This window comes from Ranitomeya imitator, chromosome 4, assembly GCF_032444005.1.
Source record: "Ranitomeya imitator isolate aRanImi1 chromosome 4, aRanImi1.pri, whole genome shotgun sequence".
Classification (NCBI taxonomy): domain Eukaryota; kingdom Metazoa; phylum Chordata; class Amphibia; order Anura; family Dendrobatidae; genus Ranitomeya; species Ranitomeya imitator.
The window spans coordinates 533,366,962-533,382,180 of NC_091285.1; the positions used below are offsets into that span (position 1 = coordinate 533,366,962).

The 15,219-nt window shown below is 42.6% G+C and overlaps 1 protein-coding gene across 2 annotated transcripts in view; it reads right to left on the bottom strand.

Moving 5' to 3' along the window:
* The window catches only part of WDR93 (WD repeat domain 93), a 136,106-nt gene that overhangs the window by 89,057 nt on the left and 31,830 nt on the right, over positions 1–15,219 (bottom strand). For both annotated transcript variants that reach the window (XM_069766206.1, XM_069766207.1), the window contains exons 6-7: positions 11,243–11,352; positions 4,593–4,674 (exon numbers count right to left, since the gene is read on the bottom strand). In XM_069766206.1, the coding sequence (XP_069622307.1) occupies positions 4,593–4,674; positions 11,243–11,352 (192 nt within the window). The remainder of the gene's footprint in view (positions 1–4,592; positions 4,675–11,242; positions 11,353–15,219) is intronic.

The following is a 15,219-nucleotide window of genomic DNA, read 5'->3' on the forward strand; positions in this document are numbered from 1 at the left end:
TAGAGCTGATGTGCCTTGCCAAAAAGTTCCATTTTTGTCTCATCTGTCCATAGGACATTCTTCCAGAAGTTTTGCGGCTTGTCAGCATGTAGTTTGGCAAATTCCAGTCTGGCTATTTTCTGATTTTTTTCAACAATGGTGTCCTCCTTGGTCGTCTCCAATGAAGTCCACTTTGGCTCATACAACGACGGATGGTGCAATCTGACACTGATGTTCCTTGAGCTTGAAGTTCACCTTTAATCTGTTTAGAAGTTTTTCTGGGCTCTTTTGTTACCATTCATATTATCCATCTCTTTGATTTGTCATCAATTTTCCTTCTGCAGCCACGTCCAGGGAGGTTGGCTACAGTCCCATGGATCTTACATTTCTGAATAATATGTGCAATTGTAGTCACAGGAACATCAAGCTGCTTGGAGATGGTCTTATAACTTTCCCTTTAACATATTTGTCTATAATTTTCTTTCTAATCTCCTGAGACAACTCTTTCCTTCACTTCCTCTGGTCCATGATGAGTGTGATACACACCATGTCACCAAACAGCACAGTGAGTATCTGTAGCCCTATATACAGGCCCAACCACTGATTCCAAGATTGTAGACACCTGTGATGCTAATTAGTGGACACACCTTGATTCAAGCATGGTTGAAAAGCAATGTCTGACTTTTAATTGATCATTTTCATAGAACTTTTATTATTACTTTTGTCAGATTCAAGTTATTTCTGTGACCATTCTGCCATTAAAGAGTTAAAGAGTCGGAACCTGCCAATAACAGCGGCGATTCCTGCTACGTGCTAGCTCTCCATCGCTGCTGTTAATTTCTAACAAGTATTTAGGTTGTGTGAGCCAAAACAATGAGGTCTGTTTCCACATCCATTGAAATATTCCCTTAGGCGCAGTCTCCTGTCCTGTCCAGTCATAGGCGTTCATTATTTCAAATATATACTGCAATACTACAAGTCATCAAACTGTTACAGGTTCATGTCTCTGAGCAGGACTCTAAAAGTAAGTAAAAAGTAACTTAAAATATAGTTTTCACAAAATTTGAAAAAAACTCATCCAATATATTCCATAAGTAAATATTTTTAGAAGAAAAAAAGAGGGTTCTCAATACCGTATATATCAAAGAATACTTATATAAGATATAAGCTCCATCAGGAAAAAGAGTGAGGATTTTATGCAGCAATATAACACACATATGGTAAAAAAAAAACACGAGAACATTTAAGGCTAGTTTCACACTAGCGTTTTGCTGAGCTGCGGAGGGCTGTGGACTTCCTCCATGAAGCCCCGCCCACGGCCGCACCTCCGCCGCTCAGCTCCGCCTATGTCCGCATGCGGCCTGCGTACCTTTCTTTAACATTAGGTATGCAGGTCGTGCGGATGTATGCGGATGCCTCCGCATACGTCGTTTTGATGATGCAGCGACCGGCGTCGAATGCAGCTGGCTGTAATTTGTTTTTTTCTCTGCATCGTCAAAAGGACGCATGCGCAGGCATCCGCACGACCTGAGTACCTAATGTTAAAGATAGGTACGCAGGCCGCATGCGGACGTAGGCGGAGCTGAGTGGCGGAGGTGCGGCCGTGGGAGGGGCTTCATGGAGGAAGTCCGCATCCCTCTGCCGCTCAGCAAAATGCTAGCGTGAAACTAGCCTTATTTAGATAAGTCCACAAAAGACACTATGAAGCCAATTCACTAAGGCTTATATTGCACAAGCCAGTCTTACTAAAGGGGCTCACTGGAGTACAATGCACCTAATTAATTAAGACAGGGGTGGGAAATCTTTTTTCTGCCAAAGGCCATTTGGATATTTACACCATCCTTCGGGGTCCGTAAAACTCCGCCCACAAAGTGCATCATGACTGTGGCACTGGTTTCAGGAAGTAATCTTTCATTGCATGCCCTTGAGTGTTCAGTAGTGTACACTATGTGTGTGCTAACAGGGCAAGAAGAAATTAATGAGCTGGTTGTAATCAAAATACACCTCCCTGCCCAAGAATGTGGTCACTGAGAATCTCCTCAGGGTCCTGATAAAAGGTCATCGAGGGCCGTAAATGGCCCTGGGGCCTGAGGTTCCCCACCTCTGCTTTAATAGGTGCATGTCGCTTAATGGATTGGGTGAATCTGTTAACTGGTGTGAGTCACCACCAGAGATATACTCCAGTCGAGGACTGGAGTACATATTTCTGGAGTATGTTAAACCATTAAGGTGGTGTAGTTTCTCATGAATTAGACAGGCAAAGCCACTCCAGTCCCATGCCACGCACATGTTGGCTTAGCTGGCCAAGATTGGCATGAAAACATCACATGTTGCAATATTTGAGCAAATTATGAGTTGCGCAAAAATACTGTAATGTATTAAGGTGTTTTAAGCCACAATTCTAGCATAAACAAACCAGACCCATAACCCATACCCTCTATTAAAAGGGATATCTCGGAATTTGTAAAAAAAAACAAATTTGCCTTAACACAAACAAGCATGTAGTTGCTAACTCCCTGCCTGTTGTGCCCAATGCCGCTCTTCGCCTGCACAGAGCAGTCACAGACCACTCCTGTTGGCGGTTAAGTTGCCTCTGCCAATGTCTGCCTTCCTCTATCAACAGGGTGTCCCTGCCGATGTCATGCTGATTGACAGCCAGCTCCTCCAGTTAGGCAGTGGGATCTGGCTGCCAATCAACAGGACATCAGCAGTGCTGCCCTTTCAATAAAGCAGAGTGGAAAAGAAGCCACTGCTCTGTCAACATGACGTCAGCACAAGCAGCTGAATTGCCTGCAGGAGTTGTCTGTGACCACTTTTTGCTGGTGAAAAAGGGCGCTGGGCACAACAGGCAGTTAGGTAGTATCTACCTAACTGTTAGGCCGCCTTCAAATGTCCATGTTTCAGGAATCCCATTATTTCCACCGATTCCACACATACCCATTAAAATCTGTGGTACTGCAGCTGCACACACGTCCGTGTCTGCATGGACCACGCGTCTGTGCAAACCACATGTAGACATGTCTGTATTTTACCAGCAGCATGGATGACAGGGGCCAGTACAAGTCTATGGATCCATGTAAGACACTTACAGCACACAGATGGCATTGCTTTTTCTTAGGCCACACTGGAAGAAAAAAATGGGTGGCACACTGATCCAAAACACTGATGACATCAGTAACGGTATTATACTGACGTGTGAAGGGGGCCTTAGTGTTTAGGCACTTTTTTTTTTTCTTTACCAAAACCTAGAAATCCCCTTCAAGGTCTTTATTAATCATGTAAACAAATATCAAACGACTGACCGCCACTTCCAAACATGTATGCTATAGCGCTAAAGAGTGCTAATTTATTTGTTAGCTGTATATGGAGATGGCTACTCTTAGTAAGCACCTGTTCACACCTGATTTCTGTTTGGAAGTGACAATCAGTCTTTTGAGCAGAGAGTGGTCACTGTTACATTTTTCTGTCAGAAGGTCGTTGGTCACTTTGATGAGTGCAGTTTGTGTAGAATGTAGGGGCGGAAGCCTGATTGTGATGGATCTAGGAGAGAATGAGTGGAGAGGTAACGGGTAAAGTGGGAGTAGAACAGGTGCTCCAAGAGTTTAGAGATGAAGGGGAGATTGGAGACTGGTCTGTGGTTATTTGTGCAGGATAGAGTGTTTGAAGGAGGAGGGGAAAATACCAGAAAAGAGGGAGACATTGAAGATTGTAGTTAGGTGAGCAGTGACAACAGGAGAGAGAGACTGGAGAAGATGTGAGGGAATGGGGTCGGTAGTGCATGTAGTCGGACGAGAAGAGGAGAGGAACCTGGAGACCTCTCCTTCTGTGATGGGATCGAATGTGGAGAGTGACCCAGAGAAGATGTGGGGAGGGATGGGAGTTGTGGCACTTGGTGGCTGGGAGGCCAGGTCATCAACACAGATGTCTGTGATAGGTGCCTGTGTTTTTGGACTGAGGAGGGAGTGAAAGGTGTCAAAAAGTTTTTTTTAGGGTTGTTAAATAGTGAGGAGATCAGGGTGGTGTAGTAGGTCTGTTTGGCGAGGTGAAGGGCAGAATTATAGGTCCTTAACATAAATTTGTAGTGTATGAAGTCTTCTGTGTGTGAGTTTTCCTCCATAAGCGTTCAGCACACCTAGAGCATCGCTGGAGAAATCTAGTGTGCGATGTGACCCAGGGCTGTTTCACTCTGTGTTTGGAGGTTCTGAGGGTGAGGGGCGCTAATTGGTCTAGGGTGCTTCCAAGAGTGTTATTGTAGTGATGTACAGCCAGATCAGGACCGGAAAAAGTGGAGACTGGTGACAGTGATGAGTGTAGGGAGTCTGAAAGTGTATGAGGGTTAATGGCATGTAGGTTTTAGAAATCGTAGTGAGAATGAATGATTGTACTGAATAACTATGATTATTTTAAAGCAAATCTTTTGTTTAGGTACTTACAGACCATCAAAACCAAAAGTCTGGAAACTCTGACAGTAAAAAGAATGCGAATTGCACATCACTATGAGATGACGGCTTTCTTCATTTGTAACGAAGAAGGTATCCCAGAAGGAATATATCCAGTGCAGCTATATCTCATAAGAGGTTACTGCATAATCAATGTGCATCATAAGACGTTACCTGCAAGTGGCTTAGGTGGCCGAATCTTCATCAAAAGTGCTGGCTGTGTTATCTTGGGGTCAGTCTCTGGCACACTGGCTGTCTGTAATGCAGATATAAAATCTTTCAGCGTAAATATAAGATACATTGAAAGCACCATTACAAAACAGGCACTATAATAAAGTCGATCATACAGAGCAAATATACCTGACTAACACACCGCAGGCTGGATAGCTTCACTGACCGTACTCCTCCGAGCTTATAAGCCAATAACGCTTGGTGAATGAAATATCTGACAATCATGTGCAGTATTAAATAAATGAATAGATGATTGATTACCCTTTTATATTTCAGCAGTAACTTTACCAAATGCTTTTACAGAAAAACCCTGTTTGGGAGAGAAGAACAGACAAATCGCGGCGCCCTAAGTGCGTAAACACAATATTATAGTCTTTAAAGGGTGCACAATTTTATGCACTCACCTGATAAAAGACTAAAATGGCTTTAGATCGTGTATCCTCCAAATTCCCTCTGAGATACTTTTCAATATACAGGGCTTGCAGCTTGCCTCGGGTGGATCCAAGTGAGAGAGCCAGAGTAAGGCTCACACAGGATGAGTAGTTCAAGAAAAGCACATCCAGCCCATGAATGGCAGCGCTTCCCAGGACTCACATTCATAGATGATATTTCATATTTTTTTATTTCATAACTTAAAATAGAAGAGATACAACGCGTTTCGGATACAGTATATATCCTTCTTCAGGTATCATAAAAACACAGTACAAATCCTACTAGTATAAAATTCAATTTTATACTAGTAGGATTTGTACTGTGTTTTTATGATACCTGAAGAAGGATATATACTGTATCCGAAACGCGTTGTATCTCTTCTATTTTAAGTTATGAAATAAAAAAATATGAAATATCATCTATGAATGTGAGTCCTGGGAAGCGCTGCCATTCATGGGCTGGATGTGCTTTTCTTGAAATGCTTTTACAGGGAATTTTCCCCACAACCTAGCCGGAAACAGAGCCTCTTCTACAATGCAGTTAGAGGGAGTTTGTCAGCACAAAGTGACTTTTCAAACCAAGCAGAGGCGCTCAGTTCTCCATTGGCATTTTGTGCTAACAAGACTCCATTTAAACACCACAAAATTTTTAGGGCTTAAAGTGGGTTTCTGGTTTCAGAAAACTCATGTTCTCAAGATGGTTTAAAAAAAAAAAACACTGTCAACAGGACTGTCAACATGACGTCAGTGCTGCAGACAAAAACAAACACCGCAGCAGTGACGGAGACTCAGAGCTGGACCCAGGGAGGGTGAATAAAGCAGAATAAGATTTGTATCAAAACAAACTGTAGCTGGGTCAGAAGCTAAAATCTAACATCAGAAATCCCCTTTAAATCCCCCAAACAGATTAGACTAAACCTGTCCAAAGCCGTTGATATCGGAGGGATCGGACAACGGTGTGACGTATTTGGGGGATTCCCGACTCTATCCCAACAGAAGGAATTCCAACAGTCGAGCTGTGTAGGTCTATCTGGGCATGTAGCAGAGCTGTGTAGGTCTATCTGGGCATGTAGCAGAGCTGTGTAGGTCTATCTGGGCATGTAGCAGAGCTGTGTAGGTCTATCTGGGCATGTAGCAGAGCTGTGTAGGTCCATCTGGGCATGTAGCAGAGCTGTGTAGGTCCATCTGGGCATGTAGCAGAGCTGTGTAGGTCTATCTGGGCATGTAGCAGAGCTGTGTAGGTCTATCTGGGCATGTAGCAGAGATGTGTAGGTCTATCTGGGCATGTAGCAGAGCTGTGTAGGTCTATCTGGGCATGTAGCAGAGCTGTGTAGGTCCATCTGGGCATGTAGCAGAGCTGTGTAGGTCCATCTGGGCATGTAGCAGAGCTGTGTAGGTCTATCTGGGCATGTAGCAGAGCTGTGTAGGTCTATCTGGGCATGTAGCAGAGCTGTGTAGGTCTATCTGGGCATGTAGCAGAGCTGTGTAGGTCTATCTGGGCATGTAGCCGAGCTGTGCATGTCTATTTTACATAGTAACATTGTAACATAGTTATTAAGGTTGAAGGAAGACTTTTAGGCTATGTGCACACGTCAGGATTTCTTGCAGAAATTTTCCTGACAAAAACTGGACATTTCTGCCAGAAATTCGCATGCGTTTTTCATGCGTTTTTGACGCGTTTTTGGTGCGTTTTTTCCCAAATGCATAGAATAGCGGGAAAAACGCAGAAAATCCGCAAAATTAATGAACATGCTGCTTTTTTTTTTACCGCGATGCGTTTTTTTCACGGAAAAAAACGCATCATGTGCACAAAACATGCAGAATGCATTCTAAATGATAGGATGCATAATATATGCATTTTTAATGAGTATTTATTGCGTTTTTACCGCGAAAAAAACTGAACGTGTGCACATAGTCAAAGTCCATCTAGTTCGACCCATAGCCTAACCTAACATGCCCTAACATGTTGATCCAGAGGAAGGCAAAAAAAAACATGTGGCAAACAGTAAGCATGTGGCATGTAGCAGAGCTGTGTAGGTCTATCTGGGCATGTAGCAGTGCTGTGTATGTCTATCTGGGCATGTAGCAGAGTTGTGTATGTCTATCTGGGCATGTAGCAGAGCTGTGTATGTCTATCTGGGCATGTAGCAGAGCTGTGTATGTCTATCTGGGCATGTAGCAGAGCTGTGTATGTCTATCTGGGCATGTAGCAGAGCTGTGTATGTCTACCTGGGCATGTAGCAGAGCTGTGTATGTCTATCTGGGCATGTAGCAGAGCTGTGTATGTCTATCTGGGCATGTAGCAGAGCTGTGTATGTCTATCTGGGCATGTAGCAGAGCTGTGTATGTCTATCTGGGCATGTAGCAGAGCTGTGTATGTCTATCTGGGCATGTAGCAGAGCTGTGTATGTCTATCTGGGCATGTAGCAGAGCTGTGTATGTCTATCTGGGCATGTAGCAGAGCTGTGTATGTCTATCTGGGCATGTAGCAGAGCTGTGTATGTCTATCTGGGCATGTAACAGAGCTGTGTATGTCTATCTGGGCATGTAGCAGAGCTGTGTATGTCTATCTGGGCATGTAGCAGAGCTGTGTATGTCTATCTGGGCATGTAGCAGAGCTGTGTATGTCTATCTGGGCATGTAGCAGTGCTGTGTATGTCTATCTGGGCATGTAGCAGAGCTGTGTATGTCTATCTGGGCATGTAGAAGGGCTGTGTATGTCTACCTGGGCATGTAGCAGAGCTGTGCATGGCTATCTGGGCATGTAGCTCTGTGTATGCCTATCTGGGCATGTAGCAGAGCTGTGTATGTCTATCTTGCCATGTAGCCTAGCTGTGTATGTCTATCTGGGCATGCAGAAGGACTGTGTATGTCTATCTGGGCATGTAGCAGGGCTGTGTATGTCTATCTGGGCATGTAGCAGGGCTGTGTTGTATATAGAACACTGCAGAGAGACTCTAATAATAGATTTAATACCTCCCTATCCTACCCATGTATACCAAAATTAGTGCTAACAACCCTTCCACCTTACACCGCCAGGGAAGTTTTAATTAAAAGGAAAAAATGTTTTTACGATTTTCTGATGTCTAACCCTGGGGTGCATCTAATGGTAAGGGGCGTATTGTAGTCCAAAAAATAAGATATGTTGCTGCAGAGAGGTCTGGCAGAAGCTGTCTCCAAGAATAAGGGGATGCTCGTAAGGGGTATATCCCAATATGTAGTAGGTATAATAATAATAATATTAGCAAATACCTCTAATTAGAAATGTAGTATAGTTTTTCTGATTTGCTATGTATCTTTCCTAGTGCAGGACCTTAGTTATCCATGGTCATATACATTGGTCTTTCCTCTTTTTTTTGTTGATCTCCAGTACCTCCTTGCATTTTGCAGCACTCCCTTTTTTGTTTATATAGATCCATTTGTTTATACAGCAGTGCACCCTATTTATATTTATTATGGTTTCATAGAGTAAAGTCACTTAAAGTATGAGAAAGGATGAGATGTGCCTTTTCCCCTTTCCTACAGGGGTCTAACGGGCAACGTCTCTCCTTGTGGAGAGTGACATGTCAGAGTAAGGAGACTTATAGGCCATGCAATGCTCATCTGTGAAATGAAATAAGCATGTTTGACTCTTCAGAGAATGGTGTAGACGGAGATTTTTGACTGCATGTTGTTCAACAATATCATTAACACAGGTGATTCATATAAACGGACGTATTGCACTTGGGTCTTGTAGTAAAAAAATACACCAACTAGTCAACACCATCAACCGTCTACACCATGGGAGGGCAATTAATTTTCCAGAGGTTTGACATGACAGGCCGTGACTGTTGTGGATGAATAAATAGGCTGAAATTCATTCTGCTCAATAATAATATAGATATATTAATAATTATTATTTTATATTAATATTAATTGTATTACTTAATATTGAGAAGAATGAAAGTATGCTGTCACAACCCTATATACTGTATGAACTCACACACAGCCTCCTTATAGAACTTATGGGCCCACACAGTCCCCTATATACAGTATGAGCCCACACTCAGCCCCCCAAATATACAGCCCGAGTCCCCACACAACCCCCTATATATAGTATGAGCCCCAAGACAGCCCCTTAAATACAATGAGGCCCCATAAAGCCTCACTATACATATTAGCCCCCAAATAGTCCTCCTATATACAGAATAAGCCCCCTATATACAGTATGAGCCCACACAGTCCACCTATATACAGTATGAGCCCAAAGTAGCCCCTCTATATACAGTATTACCTCCCTCCTAGCCCCTCTGTATATCGTATAAGCCCTCTCTATATGCAGTATGAGCCCCACAGTTCCCCTACATACAGTGAGCCCTCACATAGCCCTATATAGATACATATACAGACCCTCTCATCCCTTGGCATCACAGACTTGGCCCTATCCTGGATCTCATCATACCTAACAGACCGGACATTCAGCGTCTCCCACTCACACACCACCTCCTCACCTCGCCCCCTATCTGTCGGAGTCCCGCAAGGTTCAGTTCTAGGGCCCCTGCTCTTCTCCATTTACACCGTTGGCCTGGGACAGCTCATAGAATCTCACGGCTTTCAGTATCATCTCTATGCTGATGACACACAGATCTACATCTCTGGACCAGATATCGCCTCCCTTCTAACCAAAATCCCTCAATGTCTATCCGCTATTTCATCCTTCTTCTCCGCTAGATTTCTAAAACTTAACATGGACAAAACAGAATTCATCATCTTTCCTCCATCTCACGCGACCCCCCCAACGAACCTATCCATTACAGTAAACGGCTGCCCACTCTACCCAGTCCCACAAGCTTGCTGTCTCGGGGTAAACCTTGACACTGATCTCTCCTTCAAACCACATATCCAAGCCCTTTCCACTTCCTGCTGCCTTCAACTCAAAAATATTTCCCGGATCCGTACATTCCTAAACCAAGAATCTGCAAAAACCCTAGTCCATGCCCTCATCATCTCCTGCCTCGACTACTGTAACCTCCTGCTCTGTGGCCTCCTCTCGAACACTCTCGCACCCCTCCAATCTATTCTAAACTCAGCTGCCCGACTAATCTACCTGTCCCCCCGCTATTCCCCGTCCGCTCCCCTCTGTCAATCCCTTCACTGGCTCCCCATTACCCAGAGACTCCAGTACAAAAGCCTAACCATGACATACAAAGCCATCCACAACCTGTCTCCTTCATACATCTGTGACATTGTCTCCCGGTACTTTGCTGCACGCAACCTCCGATCCTCACAAGATCTCCTTCTCTACTCCCCTCTTATCTCCTCTTCCCACAATTGCATACAAGATTTCTCTCGCGCATCACCCCTACTCTGGAACCCTCTACCACAACATATCAGACTCTCACCTACCATCGAAACCTTCAAAAAGAACCTGAAGACCTACCTCTTCCGGCAAGCCTATAACCTGCAGTAACCACCGATCGACCAAACCGCTGCATGACCAGCTCTATCCTCACCTATTGTATCCTCACCCATCCCTTGTAGATTGTGAACCCTCGCGGGCAGGGTCCTCGCTCCTCCTGTAGCAGTTGTGACTTGTATTGTTCAAGATTATTGTACCAGTTTTTATTATGTATACCCCTCCTCACATGTAAAGCGCCATGGAATAAATGGCGCTATAATAATAATAATATACACAGTATGAACCCTCACATAGCCCTCCTATATACAGTATGATCCTTCACATAGCCTCCTATTATATACAGTGTAAAGCCCTCACATAGCTCTTGTATATGTAGCATATGTAGTATGCTGTCTCAGTCACACACGTTGATGGATGAAGGAGTCGGCAGCCCTTCCTCCACCATTATTTTCCCCACTGCCAGGATCTTGAGGAAGCAGATAGCGGTGAAATTGAGACACAGTCAGGGGTGGCAGCACAGTACAGACCATGGGCCAGTGTTTTCAGCCCTCCGGCAACATAGGCCAGGCCGGACTGGAACAGCCGGAGGGCCGGATGTGACCCGTGGGCCGCACTTTGCCCACATTAGGTCTACAAGCATATGCTTGCTTATGCAAAAACTGCATGCCGTTTTGAACAGCATCAGATCTGCACTATGTGGCCTTACCCTCAGTGTCTGGTTCTGAAAAGTTTTAACAATAAGTTTCTTCTATAGATGCACTCACCTGGGTGTCGGGTACAGCTGGTGTGGTTAGAAGAGCCGGAGAAGTCTCCAACTCCTTTATCCAGATTTCCTTTGGCAACTTATACACTTCCAGACAAAAGTCTCCTGCACCTGCAGCAAACATGTGAACAAGTTGGGATTTTAGTGCAGCATTAGATTCTGTAAAAATGTATTAATTGGATCAGTAAAGAGTAACTGTGGTTTAAATTATTTTTCATGAATTAATAGTACACGTGAAATTCTTTCTCCTCCTGGACTGATCAATCTCAAATTCTCAGGGGCGAAATGTGTCTTTAAAGATGACAGATGTCCCATTATTGAGCTAGGAGATGGCAGCTGGTGCTCATAACGTTCTATGGAACTTGCAGTAGAATCTCTGTTTCTGCCTCTAGCTCCTCCCACCACACAATTTTAACCCCTTCCCTCAGCAGCTAATTTTTGTTTTGCCCTTTTTTTCCTCCCCTTCCAAGAGTAATCACTTTTTTATTCTTCCATCCACACGGATGCCTGAGAGCTTGTTTTGTTGCGGCATGGGTTGTAGTTTTGAATGTCGCCATTCGTTTTTCCATTCCATGGACTGAAAAATGGGGAACAGCAAGCAATTCTGCCATGTTTTTTTATTTTGTTCTTGCGGCATACATCCTGTGGTAAACATGAATCTGAAACATGTTTCTCCAGGTCGGTAAGATTGAGGCGGTACCAAACTTGTGTTTTTTTTTTATTATTTAAGTGGCAAAAAAATAAATCAGAAATGTATAAAAAAAATAATAAATGTTTTATTCTGAGACTTGTTCCTTTTGTTTTCCATTGATTGAGATAGGAGAGGGATTGTTTTTTGTGTGACGAGCTGACCGTTTTATTGATGTAATTTTTCTATATATATGTCACTTTTATCTAATTTTTATTGCATTTTTTTCTAGGGAGTAGGGAAGTTTTGGCGGTTTGATTTTTTTTTCTTGTTATGGCATGTAGCGATTGGTTTAATTCATTTTATATTTTGACATATCAGGCTTTTATGAATGCGGTGATACCAAAAATATTTATTTTTTCAATTTCTTTAGCTTCAATGTGGGAAAAGGAGGGCGATTTGGACTTTTACATTTTTTGGGTATTTTTAAACTTATTGTTATATCTTACTTTATTCTTGAATACCCTCGGGGAACTTGGATCTGCGATCGTCTGGTCGCTTATACTATACACTGCAGTATATACAGTAGCAACCAAAAGCTTTTTTCTTTTTTTTTTTTAAAGTGTGATTACTTCTGTCTGGTTGTTGTGATGCTATTTTCATGGTAATTTTAGTAAACGGGAAGCAAATGGAGTCAGCTATAAGCGTGACCGCTGCGGAGCTACAGACGCGTCGCTACAGCAACCCGAAAACCGGAAGTCAAGGAGAAGCGCTCCCCGCTGCAGTGTATCTGAAGCTGGTCGTGCGTCTCCTAAGCCTGGACTTTGCCTACAGGTTATGACCTCACTACTTTCTGTTCATTAAATGATTGCACTTTATTTATTATGCTATCTATAGAACCTCTGAAAGCTTACATCTAATTAGTATGAGATCCAGGCTAGCACTATGTACTTTAACATTGTACGAATATTTATGTATTCTAGGTCTGGTTGTGACCAGATGAAATTTTTGCTAGATTGAGTTATATATATTCTCTTACAAAGTCATCATAAGATTATTAAGTAAAAAATAGAGTGTATGAAATGTTGGTTACTATATAGTAATTACAGTATGTAGGGATATATATCAATTTTTGTGGAGAATATGTTATTTATAAATACTGGAGGAATTGTACCTCAATTATTCTGTAGGTGTAGTATCTGCTATTATTTTCCCCTATTTTTATATATATATTTTTAATGTGTATTTTTTTCTGAATTCTTTAACCCCTTAAGGCCCAAGGGTGCTTTGCACGTTAATGACCAGGCCAATTTTTACAATTCTGACCACTGTCCCTTTATGAGGTTATAACTCTGGAACGCTTCAACGGATCCTGATGATTCTCACACTGTTTTCTCGTGACATATTGTACTTCATGATAGTGGTAAAATTTGTTCAATAAGACTTGCGTTTATTTGTGAAAAAAATGGAAATTTGGCGAAAATTTAGAAAATTTCGCAATTTTTCAACTTTTAATTTTTATGCCCTTAAATCACAATGATATGTCACACAAAATACTTAATAAGTAACATTTCCCACATGTCTACTTTACATCAGCACAATTTTTGAACCAAAAATTTTTTTTTTAGGGAGTTATAAGGGTTAAAAGTTGACCAGCAATTTCTCATTTTTACAACACCATTTTTTTTAGGGACCACATCTCATTTGAAGTCATTTTGAGGGGTCTATATGATAGAAAATACCCAAGTGTGACACCATTCTAAAAACTGCACCCCTCAAGGTGCTCAAAAGCACAATCAAGAAGTTTATTAACCCTTCAGGCGTTTCACAGGAATTTTTGGAATGTTTAAATAAAAATGAACATTTAACTTTTTTTCACACAAAATTTAATTCAGCTCCAATTTGATTTATTTTACCAAGGGAACCAGGAGAAAATGGACCTCAAAAGTTGTTGTATAATTTGTCCTGAGTATGCCCATACCCCATATGTGGGGGTAAACCACTGTTTGGGTGCATGGCAGAGCTCGGAAGGGAAGGAGCGCTATTTGACTTTTCAATGCAAAATTGACTGGAATTGAGATGGGACGCCATGATGAGTTTGGAGATCCCCTGATGTGCCTAAACATTGAAACCCTGTACTAGTGACAACATTTTGGAAAGTAGACCCCCTAAGAAACTTATCTAGATGTGTGCTGAGCACTTTGATTCACCTAGTGCTTCACAGAAGTTTATAATGCAGAGCCGTAAAAATAAAAAATCATATTTTTTCACAAAAATGAACATTTTGCCCCCAATATTTTATTTTGCCAAGGGTATGAGAAGAAATTGGACCCCAAAAGATGTTGTGCAATTTGTCCTGAGTACGCTGATACCCCATATGTGGGGGTAAACCACTGATTGGGCGCATGGCAGAGCTCGGAAGGGAAGGAGCGCCGTTTGACTTTTCAATGCAAAATTGACAGGAATTGAGATGGGACGCCATGTTGCGTTTGGAGAGCCACTGATGTGCCTAAACATTGAAACCCCCCAGAATTGACACCATTTTGGAAAGTAGACCCCCTAAGGATCTTATCTAGATGTGTTGTGAGAGCTTTGAACCCCCAAGTGTTTCACTACAGTTTATAACGCAGAGCCGTGAAAATAAAAATTATTTTTTTTCCCCACAAAAATATTTTTTTAGCACCCAGTTTTGTATTTTCCCAAGGGTAACAGGAGAAATTGGACCCCAAAGTTGTTGTCCAATTTGTCCTGAGTACGCTGATACCCCTTATGTGGGGGGGGAACCACTGTTTGGGCGCATGGCAGAGCTCGGAAGGGAAGGAGCGCCATTTGGAATGCAGACTTAGATGGATTGGTCTGCAAGCGTCACATTGCGTTTGCAGAGCCCCTAATACCTAAACAGTAGAAACCCCCCACAAGTGACCCCATATTGGAAACTAGACCCCCTAAGGATCTTATCTAGATGTGTCGTGAGAGCTTTGAACCCCCAAGTGTTTCACTACAGTTTATAACGCAGAGCCGTGAAAATAAAAAATATTTTTTTCCCCACAAAAATTGTTTTTTAGCCCCCCAAATTTTTATTTTTCCAAGGGTAACAAGAGAAATTGGACCCCAAAAGTTGTTGTCCAATTTGTCCCGAGTACACTGATTCCCCATATGTTGGGGTAAACCCTTGTTTGGGCACACGGGAGAGCTCGGAAGGGAAGGAGCACTGTTTTACTTTTTCAACGCAGAATTGGCTGGATTTGAGATCAGACCCCATGTTGCGTTTGGAAAGCCCCTGATGTGCTTAAACAGTGGAAACCTCCGATTCTAACTGAAACCCTAACCCTAACCCCAACCCTAACTCT